Here is a 17835-nt window from a genome sequence, read left to right on the forward strand (position 1 = left end):
GCTGCCAGGACAGTGTTTGTACTAGGAAATGATAGTGAAGCAAATGTTGGCTTTAGTGCTTGGCCGCATTTGTGCTTGTTGTTTCTTACCATGTTCCCAGCACAGCTGTGGACTCTGCAATCTGGCAGTTTTCCAGATGGGACCCAGGAGCAGTCTGGGGAGCACTGGGCAGTTTGGAAGAAGACACTTTATTCTGGGAGATTATGATGACAGTCACCTATGTCACTTGGCCCCTGGGCTAGAGAACAAGGGCCAGCTGTATTTAGTAGTACAGTTGTAACCCAGGAGCAGGCTTGCACAGTGGAGCAGGTGCAATTTGCTGCTGCCCAGTGGGGCAGCTGTGGTGCTTCTCCTTCATTGGGCTTAAGGTAGCCAGCTTTCTGCTGGGCTGACAGAACTTGTGAAACCATCAGGGAATGGATCTGACAAAAAATGAATTATATTTGGCAGTGGGGGTGTCTGTCTGGTGGGTGAAGGAGCAAAACATTGGAGTCATGGACCTGGTGCAGGGAGAGGGCAAAACTTTGAGGCAAAGGGTGGGGCCAAATATGCTGACAGGCTGCCCTTGGAGCCTGTCGCACCATAATTCTAGTTACAGGAGAAGGTGTAAATGCTGGAGAGGAAGCACTGGTGTACCTTCCAGCCTGCAGTTAGGGGGAGTTTTCATTTCTTCTATTAGGCTATTCTGTCCGAGTCCTCAACAGTTTTTTATTCTGTAAAGTTAAGACTTAATTTTTTAAGTATTTCGTTTAATATACTTTCTGTGAAGGACCTGGACACAGACTTGTGAGGCAGAAGACTTGTGGTCACATCCCTGCAGTATTGCCCACTCCTGGTCTGAGTTTTGCAGGTTTTCAGTCAGGAGAGAGGCATGTTCTCAGGTGGGTTAGAAAGACTTGTTTTTATTTTCCCCCTACCTTGAAAACATTACTGGTGTTCTGCTTTTATTGCCCCCACCCCAGCGAGCATGAACACTGGTCTCCTTGGAACATGTTGAAGAACATGAGACAACCTGTGCACTGCTTTGAAGATCCTAATGCAACCTCTTTGTGGCATTGCCCAGTCTAACAGCCATCTCTTGATGCTATGGAGGTATTTTGTCCTTGGCAAATTATTTACAAATCCTTTGCTTTGAATTGTGGTTAATTTTGAATTGAGAGCAGATTTTTTTTCTCTAGTGGCAGCGTTGGCCGCTTCATAACAGTTATTGAGCTTTTATTGTGCCTGTCTAAATATCATGTGCTCAGATGACTCCAAAGGAACATATCTGGGTAGTGTGCAAATGTCCAAATATAGCAGTAATAATTTCTAGCTTTCTTCTTTTTGGTCAGCAGAAGAAATTACTGGATAGACTTCCATTTGTGTGTGGTACTCACTGAGATAAGTCTATGCTGACATCTGCTCAGTATTAATTTCTGACATCTCCCTGGTACTTTTGGAAGAAGACAAATTCTTTTTCTGTAAAAATCTGATTTTGTCTTCTCTCTGTGGTTGTGGGTTGGGTTTATCCCTATTATGCTAGAGGATTACACAGTTTTCAGCCCCATTCCAAACTGCCAACTTTCTGCTCCACTGAAGTTGCTTCTGGCTCAAATCCCAGTATTTTGGGGGAACAATGGATCCTATTTTAGCCTATACAGATTTAATTGCTGTGAATAAGGTTGACAATTATCTCCTTTTGTGTCTGAGAACCACTGCACCATGCTAGACTCAATTGTCTCATCAGGAACTATAATGCCAAATTTTAGGCACCTAGTAATCTGTCCTTAGCCTTTATTTTAAAAATAATTTTTGCTGCATCTATTTCTGTTTCTTCTGCTTCCCCTTCAACCTTGATTCTCTGCACTGGGTGGCATTATTAGTCATACCAAGAGACTACTATATCATTTTGAGGAAAATGCATTTCAAATAGCAAGAAAACCTATTGGAAGATAATTCACTGGGGGGTTTTTTTGTGTGTTTTGGGTTCGTTTGTTTGTTTTACTCCCTCCACTGCCATCAGCTCAGGCACCTAAGGTGGGAATCATCTGACCACATACTGAAAACCTGCTGTGTAAATGTCTGGGCTCAGCTTTATTGTCCATGAAGAGGAACAGACATTTCATGCTAATGTAAACAACTAAAATAGGTCAGATTAATCATGCCCCCAAATTTCCTCTTTCTCTTTGCTTATAAATAAAGTCTGGGTAATTAGCTCAGACATAGCTGTCTGCACCATAGACATCTGACTAGATCTCACCTCTGGGCACTGTACTTGTAGCAGCAGTCACGTGTAGGTGACCATAAACACATGTGGACACCTAAGCAGATTAAAAGTACTTGGCGTCTCAGTACAAAGCCAGCACAAGTGCCAAGGAGAAGGCACTCTGTGCTTGACTTCTGTAAGATGAAGACAAACATGAATGAATTTTTTCCAAGAAAAAGACAGATCAGTATTTTATGGCTGAAGTTACATAGCACTAAACTGTGGTACACCATCTCTTGTCACTGCTGGCTTCCTAGACTTGAGATGCAACTTCATAACTTTATTTTTCAGAAATGCTAGTTTAAACAGGACCTCTCCTCTCCATCCACCATTTATGCCTCCATATTATCTCCTTGTTCTTGCTGGGGCAATATGTTGATTTGGGCTCTAAAAAAATCTTAATTTTGCTGCAGAGGTATCCCTGTAGGGTGGCACACTGGCATGTGAAGGTTGCTTACAATGGAAAATCCAAGAAAGAGGATACTTGTGAAAGTTCACCTTTCATCCTTGCTTGAGAAGTTGGCTCTCTTGCTCATTTTCTGGATTGTCTAACTTGAATTCTGCAAAGTTTTCAGACCATATACAGCTTTGTTTAATCTTTATTTACAATCTTGTCAGGGGGTAATAAATTCAAACTTCCAGTTACAGTCACTGCCTTGGTGTATATTTTGCATTTCTGCAACTCTATTTATAATTTCTGAAAACAAGTTGTTCCTTGGTGTAGCAGGAGGCAGGGACATGCTAAATACTTTATTATTTCCTGATACAATTTTTACAGATCTTGACACAATTTTAATTTCCCAGTGGTCTGAGAGGAATGGGGAGGGTTATGTACAAGTTAGAGTAGTCAATTGGTTTTGGTGTTGACTCTTCTTGGTGAGATCTGTCTGGGATTGCAAGTGCCTTTGATTAAGCCACACAAGGTCCATCTCATCAGTACTGCTTTGGTCTGTTTGTGCTGGGCTACCCTGTTGGCCTTTTCAGAAACAATTGACTCTCCTTAGTTATAACTCTTCTTAAAATATTTTATGTCAGCCCTGCTTACTATTTTTGCCCTAAGTATTTGCCACTCTATAGATTTTTCAGTGTGCCTGGATGCCTTTGCAAGTGAAGACTTGGACTGAGGTTTCATAGGAGCCGGTGGTGCTTTTTGCTATTGACTTTGGAATGGGTAAGATTCATAATGGAGTCAATTTGCAGAACAAGTAGATGAAACAATAGTGCTGGAGAAACACAACCTGGTTAGTAGCTGTGGAACTGTTCCAGCTCACCTTCAAACCCAGAGTTGGGTCCCAGCCTGGAGCTATTCTATGTTTCCAGGTTTCATGAGGTGGCAGTGAGCAGCTTCTGCTCAATGCCAGATCCTGTGCACAACCTGTGTAAAGCAGGTCTCTATTGTTTTGTGCTTTGATCCCTCTGCATCCCTTATGAACATAGTCCTGGACAATTTGCTCTAGGTGACCCTTGAGGGTTGGACCAGATGACCTCCAGAGAGGTCCCTTCCAAGCTCAACTACTCTGTGATTCTAAGTATTGCACCTTCCAAAACTGCTCCTTCACCATGTTGTGCCTCCTCTCCTCTTAGGTGGGGGCACATCTCTTCATCCCACCCCTCTGCAGAGGCAGCAGGAGCCCTGAAGTACAGTCTCAGTGTCTACCCAGTGCTCATGTCCATGCCATCTGAGGTGCAGGCAGTCTGCTTGCAGCACACCCCTAAGACATGTTGTGGAAAGCCATGGCATTAGCTGGCCTGCAGACCCCAGGGTTTGACTACCTTTCCTCTTGGATAAAGGCAGCAGGTTGGGCTGGAGAGGACACTCTTGTCTCCAGGCCATATGCAGATAGGCACTGTTCTGTGCCTGCTCTTGTGCAGAAATTCTGCATTTGGCTGTGATTCCTCTTTTTACTGGTACTGATTTTATCAGGGTCCCTTTGTTGACTTTGTCTCCAAATTATCACTGCACTTGACATTTTGCATATGTGATGCCTGAATAACTAAGCAAAGATATTAAGCACTTTGACCTATATTACATTAAAAAATGTGGTTTTTTTTATTCAATGACATAACATTTAACTGAACTTTGAATAGCTTGCCTGAGAATACCATAGTTTTATACAGGGGTTAGTGTATATCTGTATAAAAATATATGTTAAAGTACTGAAATATTTTCCTAATCCTGTTTTGCATTAAATACTGTGACTTTTTAATACCTTAAATTTCGGAAGGATAATTTTGGAGTTGCCTGTTACTCGCAAGCAGAATAGATGAACACAATACAAGTGGATCAAGATCTACCAAGATTAAAGTAACTACTGTTTTTCTGCAGCCTTTTTTTTTTTTTCCAGACACGTTTGCTGATATTTTATTGGCTTGCATTTCACTTACATTTTAACAGCTTCAAATATGAGGTTTAGCAAAGTAATTTTAATAAGAGAGGTAAAAGATTGGCTTTTGAGTGACATTTCTATAGCAAAGAGTCATTGTAGTGTTTTTTACACAAGGCCCCTTGGTGCAATCTGCCATTTTATGTTCCCCCAGAGGAAAAACTCCAGCAGCAGGGTGTAGTTTTTCTTGGAGCTATTCTTAAAAATTACCAGCATATGATTGGCTTTGAATTAACTTTTTGCTTGTGGTTTCTTGGTAAAAAAAGCTATATGTAATGATTTTATTTTTTTTATTTTATTTTTTTTTCCCTTTACCTTCCATATGTGTGCTTTCATACATCTACAGTTTCCTATAATGACTTTCTAAGAATAAATTACCAGATTGACTTCTTTCAGGTTACAGAGGCTTCACAATACCTGCTGCAATAGAGGGATACTGTGAATAAGGCATTAGTGCTTATCAGTGGAAGTGTGTACACTCCCTGTCACACTTGAAAAGATTAGCTCGGGGCTAATTTAAGTTGACAGCTGTATAAAAGGGATTAGTACCATCACCGCCTGACTCTTACAGTTAACTTTCACACATGCTAAATGTGAGAGAGATAATTTTTTTAAACCTTGGACCAGTTTTGCATAAGCCATTTATCTTGATTTCTCTTAACCCTGAGAGAGCTGCCACTGCAGTCTACAGCATCATAGCCTGATGGTGTGGGATTTACTGAAGTACTTTGAACACATAGCTTGCTTCATTATAAGCATAAGGACAGCTTTTATTTGCATATAATTGGCATTGTTCTAAGAAATAAAGGGTTTATTTTGGATATGCTTTCAAAAGTAGAAATTTGGGAAGGAAATGGGGGGGGGAAGTGGAATTTTTTTCTTCATGCATCCCTGATATATACAAAAGTCATTTGTGAATCTACAATAAAATTAGAATATTTTAATTGAAATTGAGCTTTTGGTTGGTTGTGCTTTTATGTGTGGTAGTAGTTGGTGTAGCAGTTGTAGTAGTATTGAGCTTGTAGGCAAAGTGAGTATTTCTGAGGCCTGGATGTCCCTTGCTGTAGAAGTTAGGGATAGGCTGCTCTTAGGGACAGGGCATTTTAACTAGTGTGATTTGTGTAATTCTGTCACATAACTACTGCATGGGGAGAACTAGACGTTGTAAGCAGCCACTCTTTCTTCTGCGAGACTTGCATATCTACTCCATGCTCCTTAGAGTGATGGTTTTTTCCAAGACTACCCTCACCCTTGTATGACAAAGAGTTCTACAGTTTGTGGGAAGAGGCATGGAAGTGGTTACTGCATTCGAGAGAAAAGAATGGTAGAACGTGATTTCTTGTCTTGAATGCCAGCTCAAGGGTAGATCCAAAGGTGTTCCTCATCTAAAACCAGCTCAAAAACACTACCCAAAGATGTGTTGCTCATCAGTGAACTTTCAGGTTCACCCTTCAGGGCTAAGGCAGCAAAGTCACACTTGTCACAAAATGGCTGGGGATAAAAGAAAGTCATTATCATGATGTGCATAGTTTTTTCTAAAGATTGAACCAGGTGCTGCCTTAGTTTCAAGAGTTGTCGGTCCTAATGTGTAAAGTTAAGTCAAAGAATTACTCACAGGCTAACAAACCATAATGAAGTATATTCCTATAGAAAGGTTCCTTTTCTTTTACACCTTTTTTGTTTTTTTTTAAGACTTTCTGCTTCAGTTTGAAACTCTAAACTTGTCATACAAGCCAAAGCTGATAAGTATTCTTTGCCTTAACAACAAAAAACTAGAAAAATCTAGTGATGCATAAAAATCTCAATGTTTTTGTGCAGATACACTCTCATAAAGGCTGACTTTACTGGACTGAATATGCCCTATTCATATAAGATGTATCATTTTTAGGACTTTCAAAGCAAGTTGAAAGTTCAGAGCCATTTTTCCTACATCAGCAGAATTTCAAAATGTACCTATTAAGGAGGAGAAGAAAAAGGTCTAAGTTTGTTAGTGGAAATTGGACTAGAAGGGTACAGTTCAACACTAAGTTGTTTATCCTCACTATATTTCAGGTCTCTTGCTTAGTTTTTCAGCCAGACAGAGCTGGTTTGGAGACAATGATGAGCAGTCTGTCCTGTATCTCTGCAATTTTACTGTTCTTTGTAGGAAATAAATGGTGGCTCTCTTACAGTGTCACGTTCATCTTTGCTTTTGCAACCTCTTCTCACTCCATGCTGACAGCCAGTACAGAAGGAGTGAGGAAGGAGAACTTGGCAATTAATTTTGCCAGCTGTGGCTGAGTTTGCTCAGCCCTGAAGTGATATCATGCTTAAACACATTTGTGTCCCACTGATGTGGGTCAGCATCTGCTCTTTGTTCACTGTCTGTTGCTCTTCTCATGTAATACCTGCATGCTAATTGTCAAAAAGAGCTGTTAATCCCTGTGTAGTGATCACAGAGCTTGCTGCATTACTGTGACCTACAGCTGTCTTGTTCCTTGTAGTCACTTAGTATTTAATCCTTTTTGGAAAGTGTAGCTGGATTATATGCTCTGCAATAGCACTTTGGGAAGTGCAGACAATTAATGTCAGAGCGGACTTTCCTTCAAGATGTCATTGACTCCAGTCCAAAGACAAGCTGTGTTACCAGTTTATGTTAATTTGCTCTGAACTTGGGCAGAAGTGTATTGAACATTTTTCTTGCATTGTTTTTTTTGCTTCTTTAATGTATTTTAAATTTCTAGCATCAGTGGTATTCTGCTTTGGGGCCTTGCCTCTTTTAATCCCATATTTAGTCCTTATCAGCTTGGCAGGTGTAGTAGTTTCTAGTCAGGTTCTAAAGTGAACTTGGCCCAATATACCAGTGTGATTGTTGGTACAAGAACCCATATTTTCACACTGGAGCATGGCAAGAGTCATATTTATGACTAGACATTCACTTCCTCCTCGGTTAATAAAATGAAGGTTTTATTCAGTCCCACAGATTTGGAGATCTGGTTCAGGCTTCAATTTCTGCCCACAGTGGACAATACTAGTGGGTATTCTGGTTTTGATGTGAGCGGTATGACAGTTACAGGAATGAATGAATGAAACTGTTTAGCCTGCTTGAAAAACTGCCTTTTGTCTGCAGGAGGAGGTGAACAGCTAGGAGGAAATCTCTTTCAAGTTTCTTCCCAGTGCAGAAATAAATCTTGTGTGGGTGAAGAGGGCTAAACAGCCACCTACCTGGAGATCTAAGACTATAAATTAGATGTCACAGAAAAAGGCAGTGGCATCCACTCACATAGTAATCCATTAGGGAGGAAAAAAGAAAGCGGGGGAGGGGAAGAGAGAAGAAAAGCCAGCTATACTTGTATGAAAGGGTTTTTTGTGATATCTTTAATCTTCATTCTAAGACAGTGGAAATCATAACGCGAAACTGTAGGGACATACTGTTTGTTGGTTTATAGGTGCGGTGTTCGTTCATCTGGGTTACTTCTGTGTTACTAGTTGGGTTGGATGCAAGCTGGTGTCATACTCATGGTTACTGGAGCCTTGCAGGCTGGTGGAGGGAGAGAAGGGCACTGCTGCCTGAGGAACTGATTCATTTAGCATCAAAACTACTACAGGTGCTCTAAGCCCCCACCCAGCCTTAACTGGAAAATTGAAAAAAAACCACAAACTGCCCATGGATATATCTGCTTTTGTCTACCTTGTTTTGCCTAAGCCTTGAGGAGGATATTAAGAGGCATTTGCCTGGGGGGTAAAAAATTGAAGTTTTTGTATATCAAATGAGAGCAGTTTTCACAAATAAAGACATCTACATGTGGGACATTGTGCAAGCAATTCTCCTTCACCTCAGCTGTTGGTCTCTGCTTTAATTTTCTGTTGTAGGCTACATTTTCCTCCAAGCATGTAAGGCAGTTGCATTGGGGTCCAATATTTTTGTTATATTTTTGAGGGATGCATGGTTAAGCATGACATTTTGCCATTATCATTTTTTTCATCATGTCAACAGCAGGAAGGATGGTACTGCTTTTATTTCAGAAACTGTTACATGTCGGAAGTGCAGAAAGTCACTTTTATCCAGAGAAAAAGGAAGAACCTTAGCAGCAGCCCTTCCTTGTCACTGCTTACTTCTTGTGATTATTGAATACAGCCAGTATTTCCTAGAAAAAGAATTGCTTACTTCCGCAGTGAGTGGTATTACTCTGATATTGTTGGTAACCTGAAAGCTGTCAATGGAGAAAAAAGGAGTGTGTTCCAAGTTGTATAGTTTAAGAAATGTTTAAGATTATATGTCTGCTAATTAGATACGGGATGGTGTTAGAAAAATTTCCTTAGGGAAGAAAGATGAAGGCACAGGAGAAAAGTTTTGGTTTGGCAATTGAAAGATTTTTTTGTTGTTTTTTTTTTAAGGCATGGATTATTTCAAAGCAGGGAACTTGTTTGTAGGGATTTTCTTTACATATATATTTAATATCTTATGGAACTTTCAGCTTTTGTTTGAGCAGAGTTTGGGTCTTATCTTTGCATTTACCAATAAATAAATAAATAAATTGCAGCATCTTTTCCAAGAGATCTAAGAAAGCAGCAAGTTGGGACCACCAACTGGTCTTTTTTTCAAGACTTTACTTTTTGTTGCTTTATCAGAAGTGTTTGGACCTTTTCAAGCTGCTTTTGTGTTCTTCCATTCACCTTCTTCCACTTTCAGCTGACCTTTCCTGCCAGGATGGCTTCCTGCCTGGCATGATTGCTTCCTCACTGACAAATGCAAGTTGCCATATTTCCTTTTTCCTCTGCAGCACTTTCTTTTTAGACACATTTGTAGTATTTTGTTGTTCCAGTGTCGGACCTTGTGGGCTACTAGGTAATAGACACCACCTCAGCCGTAACCAACATGGTGCAAGCATAGGGTGCCGAGACTTCTGCTCTGGAAGTGCATGAGTAGGATGTCTTGACCCTCAGAACAGATCTTACAGAGGAGGTGGAGCTAGGAATGCTCTCCACTGCTTCAGAGTGGAGCTGTGCCTTGGTGGGGGAGAAGCAGTTAGGATTTGGGGTGTACTCCTGTGGTCACAGGTGGTTGTCAGTTACCCCACTGCTCAACTAAACTAATGGGGTAGGCTAGGCTCCTTGGTTACAGGTTTTATTTCTTAGTTTGGGCAGGTCTAGAGTTTATGTGCAGCCAGTTCCCATGCTTCTCCTGGTGAAACATAACTCCCCAAGCTCTTCTAGCTCCCCTTAAATTTCAAAAAGCATTTTTTGTGCACACTGTTGTTGTCGTGCATCATTCAGAATTTCTGCTCAGCTCTTTGCCTTCACCTGTTATTTTAGCTAGACTTGTGAGTACTTGGACAACTACTTTAATTTTTTTCAGAGTTTGATATCTAGAGCAGGGTTAAACTCTTCTCCTACAGCACAGCTTGCAAGTTTTGCTGGAGAAAATACAGCTTAATGTAATCTGAATAAGCACAATATATGGAGGAGTAAAACTGAAAAGTATGTACTGATATGGATGTGAATAGTAGCTGAACGGAAATGCTTCAAAAGACTGGGTTTTTTGGGTTTTGGTAGGGTGTTGGGTTTTTTTTGTCAGGAAACCATTATCAAAACCGATTTTGTATTTGTTCATCTGCTCTGTTCTGGTTCTTTAAACTTTAGGATTTTGTAATCAGTGACCTCAGCACAGGAGTCTGAGCTTGCTTTGCTGAATGGAGAAGAGAAGCACAGCGTGACCTACATTCTGTTCAGTCAGATGGGATTTGGGGTCTCACGAGATACCAGCAGAATGCTAATTGTGAGCCAAACTAGCTGGATCATATATAGGAGATTTACTTTCAGCTGAGGCCATGTCAAGGATTAGTCTCATAAAGTACTGAGACATCCATCAAGGTTGATGCAAGTACCTCTTCAAGTGTGACCAAACCCCACCAGCTCACTGTTGCAGGCTTCAGGAAGCTCTTACTTACAAGTAGGATGTATTTTTACTAGCACTACTATACCATGAACTAAACCTCAGGATTATTTAGCTATTACTGAGCAATATGCATTTGATACTATAGAGACCATAATACCATAAACAGAGATGCTTCTAATCTAAATTAAATATGTTATTTGAGTTGAACTTTGTGAAAGATTGGATAGAAGATAAATGGGTAATGGGGAAAGATGGGAAAGGATGGAAATGAGTTGATAATTATTAGGTCTAATCAAACAGTTTATTGAGGATTTATGGGGAGAGAAAACAAAACCAAGAATTCCCTTGAAAACATGTCTCTGAGTGAAAGAGAATGATATAGGCCTCGATCTTTTTTTTTAATTCCTTTTTCTGTGTATTTTATTATTATTATTGTTTGCATCCATGATCAAATGAAAGTGAGGACAACTGTATGATTGGAGGGCTTTTTTTTTTAAGTGTGAGAAGGTAGTGCTTTATCTTATTTTTGTTTCCTTTACTGGAAGATAACTTACTTTTTGAGACAGAAAAAAATACATGAAGGGAAACTGAAAATTTTCAGAAGCTGAGGCACATCCTTCATGGAAGGATGGAGATGTTGAATTTTTCCATAAAAAAAATCTGAGGTCTAGTGTTAAAGAGTTACCTTTTGGAGATATGAACATCTTGTTAGTTCTGTTTCGTTATTTGTATAAGCAGCTTAGATGTGGTTTTTGTCCTGGTAAGTTGCAGTCTGGGAGAGCAAGGAGGGAAGTCAACAGTAAAGGAAAGGCAGCATTGGAAAGCTGGCTGACAGAATTGCCTCGAGGAGGAATTTAAGAAGCTGCAGAAAGAAAAGGATTTCAAAAGGCAGCAGAGATTTTCTGAAGCTTAGCAGAAGGTGTTACTGGCTTCTGTGCTGGGCATCAGGCACCAACACAGAGTTCAGGCTTTGAGATGAAAAACAACAGGGCTTCGCTGCAGCCCTTTCCCAAAGTTTGCCTATTGAGATGGAATGGAAAGGTAGAAGAGTGCCTGTGTCAGGAAAGGGGCGCCTTTTGGCATCTAGACCCTGCATTACCTGGTAGCACACATAAACACTGTTTTGACATTATGATTAGCTCACGTTTTCACAAGGATTTCCAAAATAGACTTAATCCTCTGTTGGAGAGAGGAAAACTGGATTTTTGGGAGACAAAGTGAAATTCTGGGATGGTACATATACTGACATGCCACCTCCCATGTCTTTTCCCTGCTCAGGCTTGTCAGGTTCTCCTTGACCACATCCTCTTCTTGCAAGGTGTTTGGTACGCAGGTACAGCTCCAGGTGTTTCATGGTAGCTGACTGCCAACCTAGTCTGTTAGGTCACGTTTTCGCTCATAGCCTTTCTAACGTATTCAGTGCCTTGACAGATTTCCTTGGCAAGAGCTTTATAAATCGATACCATATTGTGGATAACTTAATAATCCATTAATTATCAGAACTTCCCTTACCATACAAGTCCTGAAGTCCATCACTATAAACTCAGAAACCAGAGCAGCTCTAATACTTGGTGACTTTTTGTAAGGAATGATAAGGGTAAGGAGGTGTGCTGAGTTTTGTAAGTAGATTTTGTCTCTGTATTCTGCTTTTACTTTATATGGGGTTGAAAAGAGCTAACAGTATCACTCAGGAGACTGATTAGCTAAACTGAATACTTATTAGCTCCTGATCTGATCAAACTTGACCTTCTATGCTACTACAATATTTTAATCGTGCTTGTAGCCTTTCAAACTGAAGGGGTGTTGGTCAGATGATTTAAATTCTTTGTGATTTGTTCCCCTTCTTCCCAGTATCTGAATATATGCTTTCATTTTCCCAAATATGTCAAGAAAATGTCAAGTTTTCAGAGTAGAAGCTTATTGTGCCTCAATGTTTGATCTCCAGTTGCTCAAAGGTTAGGCACTACAGGGGGTGAGTGGTTAAACTGCTCACAGCTGCCTTGCGACTGGATGCTCCTTCGTCTCTGCTCAGTGTGTGTTTCACAGAATTTTATCCACAGTTGGTGTTTATTTACAAGAAATACTTGTAAAAAACTGATGGTAATGTGCATACAGATGTCAGTCTGCAATGTGTGACATTTGGCTCTGTAAGGAATCTTTCTGTTTCTGACAGCAGCTAATTGGAGTGTATACAAATTTTCTTAGAAGAGGACTATTTTTTCTGATCAAAGGCAGAAATACTCATTTACATGTCACAGTATCATGTTGCTCCTCAAAAATCAAAAGAATACATTAGCTTTAAGCAAGGCTGACACAGAATTGACATTTTGGCAAGAGCAGGCAAGCTGGGGCAGAGTCCCCTGCAGGCCTTACTTCGTGTTTTTATTTTCATTTCAACAACCTTTAGCAAGTGTTCTCCTGCTACATAAAATTTTACTGTAATGAGAACATGAGAGATCAAGAAGTCAGGTATGTCTTGAACTTGCCATCAGAATTACAATGTGCCTTCAAGCTGTTTTACTTCCTGGGAAGGCAGCAGTTGTTTTTAAAGACATTGTGTCCCCGATGTGGAACTCAGTGTTTGTCCAGTAGTGGAAATGCAGCTTCTGACTAGTGGCTGGCTTGTTAGGAGACTCAAACCTCATAGTAAAGAGCAGTGGTTAGATAGTGTTTGTGGGAGAAGACATGCTTGCATCAAAGTGGCAATGTGTCTGCTTGGTTGGAAAAAGACATGGTCCTGAGTTGCACAGGTTTTCCCTGAGTGAGCCCAGGACTGTCAAAGCACATGTCCTACTATGTCAGCTGGTGTCAAATGATGCAACATTAGTGACAAGATTCTCATGGACAAGGTGGAAAACATACATGAACTTGGCTGTTCTGACGTGCATGACAATAGTATCTTGCACAATGCAAACTTGTGATTAGGGTTTTTTAATGTTGTTGGTGGAATATCTGTTATTTCAGTGTCGTTGCTGACAGAAGGAGGATAAGCAGTTGAGGTGCAAGTCTCTGGATACCCTTGGCTGCCCAAAGCTTGTACTGAGCTCTTAGTTCTGGTTTCTGCCTGCCTGCAGCTTTTGGTGCAAATCTCCAGTTCTCTGCGCTGCAGGGGGGACTCAGGTGTGAGGGTTGTGGGTTTTTTGGGTGTTCTTTTGGGGGGTGTTTATGTTGTTCTGCAGTACAGAATGTACAGAATGTGTTCAGAATGCATCTCTCTATGTTGCTGTGGTACAAGCAGGCTAGACTTGCATGTTGGAATATAAGGCAGTTTCTTTCCTTTGTATTTTTGTCACAGCATTTCTAATATATGCCCTTTAAACAGACTAATAGCAGTTACATTTTTTTTCTGTGCAGAAAAAACTTCTTTCTTTAGTAACATCTTTTTAGATTGATAGTAGGTTTGTTGTTGTGGTTGGGTTTTTTTTGGTGAAAGACTTTGAACCAGATAGAATGCACACTTTTAGCCAACTGATTCCTTATTCACCATAACAGAGAGACTGACTGGTAGAAAAGCAGCTTGGAAATCTTATGCTTTAACCAGGAGGCACAAGTGTGACCAGCCTTGATTGTCAAGTAGTCCCTTTAAAGAAGAGCATGGTATGCGTTAGCGTAAAAAAAATGCTCACAATACTGTTAGGTCTTATTCACATAGTTATGTGAAAAATGCTTGTTAGACAATGCGTAGGTGTATGGAAACAAAGAAGTGTGTGTAAGAAAGTCAGAGACTTTAATTCAGCTGGTATTTTAATACTTCTGGGCTATGGTTCTGTACATCTAGAGTCACATATGAGATACAGATGGAGGCTTCCGTACTCTGCTAATGTGATCATGTCCCTTGTTTTCTTTGTTTTGTTTTTTCTTAGGGTAATAAATGCAGGGAAGAGCACGCACAATGAAGATCAAGCCAGCTGTGAAGTCCTCTTTGTCAAGAAGAAAGCTGGAGGCACTAATTCCACCCCAAACAAGAACTCAACAAAACGGAGGTCATCACTGCCTAATGGAGAAGGTCTCCAGCTGAAAGACAATTCAGTAAGCAGGCTTCTGTATCTTGTCCATGTAGAAGTACAAAATAAATGTAAAGGGATGTGGCAATATAACACTAAAAGATGGGTACTGAATGTCTTGTATATTTTCAGTTACATCTTATTAGTTCTCTCTGCTTAAATACAGAACACTTAACTATATTTTCCTAAGCTCAACTAATTGATCATTGAATTCTTGCATTGAAAAATGCTCTTTGCATCAAAGACATTTTGTTCTAAAGATGGGGAGGAGAATACTCCCTGGACTTTCCTTTTTATTTCATTTCTGAAAATATAATCCTGAGGACTTTGCCATAGAATACTGTGTGTTTAATGGCTGTGGTTGACTTGTCCAGTGACAGTCACTGGAAGCATAGCAGTATCACCTTTTGTACAGTCATGCAATTTTTTAAGGGTTAGACAGTCATTTGGTTTCTGCAGGTAGGTTAAGGTCATCTAGTACACTCAATTAAGTGACTTTTGCAGACTGTGGCTCCTCTCTCTGTGTGGAGAGTGATTTATGTCATGCACTTGGCTACTGGAAATCATCTACTATTCTTAATCTCTGCTCTTTCTTGATTGGCTAATTACTTCATCTGCTCTTTAAACATGAGCTGAGACTCCAGTAGTGATTGGTAGTGTGTGTTTGATTCAGACATCTGTCCATGTAACACTAAATGCTCTACCTGAATGTTGGAGTTGGACAATGTGCATATGCAGTCTCTCGGCTGCTGGGAGAACACAAGTCCTTCCTAAGTGATAATTAATATTTCAGTGGACTGTAAGTACTCTTTTTTTATTTGTTTCTTTCTTTCTTTCTTTTGCTGTTTGTTTTGTTTTGCTTTGTTTTAAACCAGGTTGTGATTTCTGCTTCAGTCACTCCCCCAAAGCCCCATGGCCTGGTGCACCTGATGGCTGCAGGGGGTTATCAGGGACCTGAGCAACAAGTGTTCTTGCTCTGTGTCCTGCCCCACCTCTTGATCCTCCTGTTCTGTTTCATATTTCACTATTACTGCATTTTCAGACTCTACCTTATCTTCTAGGTTTGCAAAGAGCCCTGTTCTTTCCTCTTTCAAATCTCTCCTTAAATCACCTCTGCCAGTTCCTTTGTGCCTATATTCTTCGTTGTATTCAGACAGTTGTGATTTTTTTTCAAGTACATATTTGCACATTCCTGGGTACAGAATTGTGCCCTGTACTTGCTAGAGATGAGTTCTGCATACAGGCATGCAAGGCAAAACAGAACTTCTTTTGATAATCTATGTTTTTAAAAAATCTGCAACAGTCATGAAACTGTCTGCTATTGGTTCATGCAGATGTTTTGTTCTATGAGTGTATTTCATTTTTGTACATGTTTGTTATGTTTAATAAAGCAAGCATTCAGCCACAGAACTTGTTGTATATAAAAAACACATCAAGAGAAGCAATGATGTGCTTGTTCCAGGTGATGGGTTTGTATCAAACAAGTGGTATAACTGTGTCATGCACAGAGCAAATACCCCTATGCGGACACCAGACAGGGTACACACACCTTGGTCCTGTGCAGAGGTACTAGCTTTGGTTAGCACTGCATTGAAGTTCCAGGCCTACCATGTGAGACACCATGGACTTCTGCATCTGGGATGTGGGTGAATGTGGCTGTACTGAATTTACCTGTTTTCCTATTCTGGGGGAATGCATGGGACAGAAAAAGCTTTGTAACATTGTTTCACAAAGTCCAGTTAACTTTCAGCTTTGAGGAGTATCGAAGCTTCCCAAAAGCAAAAGGGCACACTATCTTGTATATACTACATGGTTAATCTTCTTCAGAAGGAACTTCTCCCTAAACATCACATAGTTAATATGTTTAGATTGCGTAAAAAATACAGGAATGTAGAATTATTTCATTATTGGAAGGGTATCTTCTCTAGCCATAATTATGGTATCCATTATGGTATTGTAATGGTAGGGTCTATAAACTGACTGCATATTTGTGAAAGCTGTTCCTTTTATCCATTTTAAGCTTAATGATTGTCAATCTCATTAAGTATCCAGTTACCCTGCAGTATGCAAAGCATCTCACAGAATTTTCTGATTTCTCTTCCTCTGTTAACTAGTGTATTTCCTAGAATCACAGAATGGTAGGGGTTGGGAGGGACCTCTGGAGATCAAGTCCAACCCCCCTGCCAGAGCAGGACCACCACAGAATCTAGGGCAGGTCACTTTAATTCTACTGTAATTCTTTCTTTTATCTCAATTTTTAAATAAACAGCCACTCCCTTTCAGGCTTATTGAGAGATTTATTTTTTTTTAATTTCAAATCTTCTGTTGCTTATGTATTTTGACCAGAAATTAGCATGTCTGAAGTGAGGAGCCAGCTGATCCACATTTTGCCAAAACAGGTAGCATATTTCTGGAAAAAGTTTTCTACTAGAGGGCAGTATTACACTAGCAATTAGTAGGATATTTTTCCTTAGTACTGTTTTTGCTAGTTGAATGTATCTAAAAAGGAAAAAAAAAAGTACACATTTCTATAATGTGTCTATCTTTGTTTTCATATTTTTATACTGTGAAGTGTAATATTGTGTTTTGTCCTAACATAGCATTGGTAGCAAGTATTTTTTAAGGAGTGCACAACTTGGATGTTAAATGTGATGGAGATGCAGGTTACTCTGTATCAATAGGATGCAGAAATACAGGCTTGAGACACTCCAGTGAATGGTATAATATTCTGACAAGTATTTAGTAAGAAAGCCAGAAGCTGAATGCTGTAAAAGCCTCATATGGAAATCTCACCACAACATACAATCCAAGTGGTGTAGCATCTCATAGAAATGTTGGAGGAGGGACGAGGGAAGCAGTTTATTATTTGTCCAATTAAAAGAAAGTCTGAGTTTTGGGTTGGTTTGGGTTTTTTTAAGTTTTTTTTCTTTTTTGAAGTGTGGAGCACAAAGTGTGGAGCTGGAACTTAAACTGTCTTGATTTAACCCAGTCCATTTCAGAGTCCTCAGATTTTATGTTTTTTCCACAGAAACTTTGAGAAGGCCAGGTGTCATCTTTGTTTTACCCTGCTTTCTGGGATATTTGTGAAATGTAAATGGCAGCTGCATCTGAGGTTTTGTGATTATTATTGTTTAATGCTGACCCCGTTAGTGCAGCCCTGTGTTTTGGCAAGGCAGCGTAAGGGAGTCAGAGATCCATGATTTGGGTGCTGGTGTCATGGCCTTGGTTCTGTGAGTGGACTCTGCAGAGTTTCTGGAGGTGAGAAGAAGGAGGTGGTAGGCCAAAAATAAAGGGGATGGAGAAGTGAGCATTTGCTTAGCCCCA

At 40.1% G+C, this 17835-nt stretch overlaps 1 protein-coding gene across 1 annotated transcript in view; it reads left to right on the top strand.

The window, feature by feature from the left end:
- Positions 1–12956: 12956 nt before the first annotated feature.
- Positions 12957–17835, top strand: part of PPM1H (protein phosphatase, Mg2+/Mn2+ dependent, 1H) — a 78949-nt gene continuing 74070 nt past the window's right edge. Inside the window, exons 1-2 of the mRNA XM_009997777.1 lie at positions 12957–12976; positions 14371–14536. Of these exons, the coding sequence (XP_009996079.1) occupies positions 12957–12976; positions 14371–14536 (186 nt within the window). The remainder of the gene's footprint in view (positions 12977–14370; positions 14537–17835) is intronic.

The sequence above is a fragment of the Chaetura pelagica genome, unplaced genomic scaffold (genome assembly GCF_000747805.2).
Source record: "Chaetura pelagica isolate M959 unplaced genomic scaffold, ChaPel_1.0 scaffold314, whole genome shotgun sequence".
NCBI lineage: Eukaryota > Metazoa > Chordata > Aves > Apodiformes > Apodidae > Chaetura > Chaetura pelagica.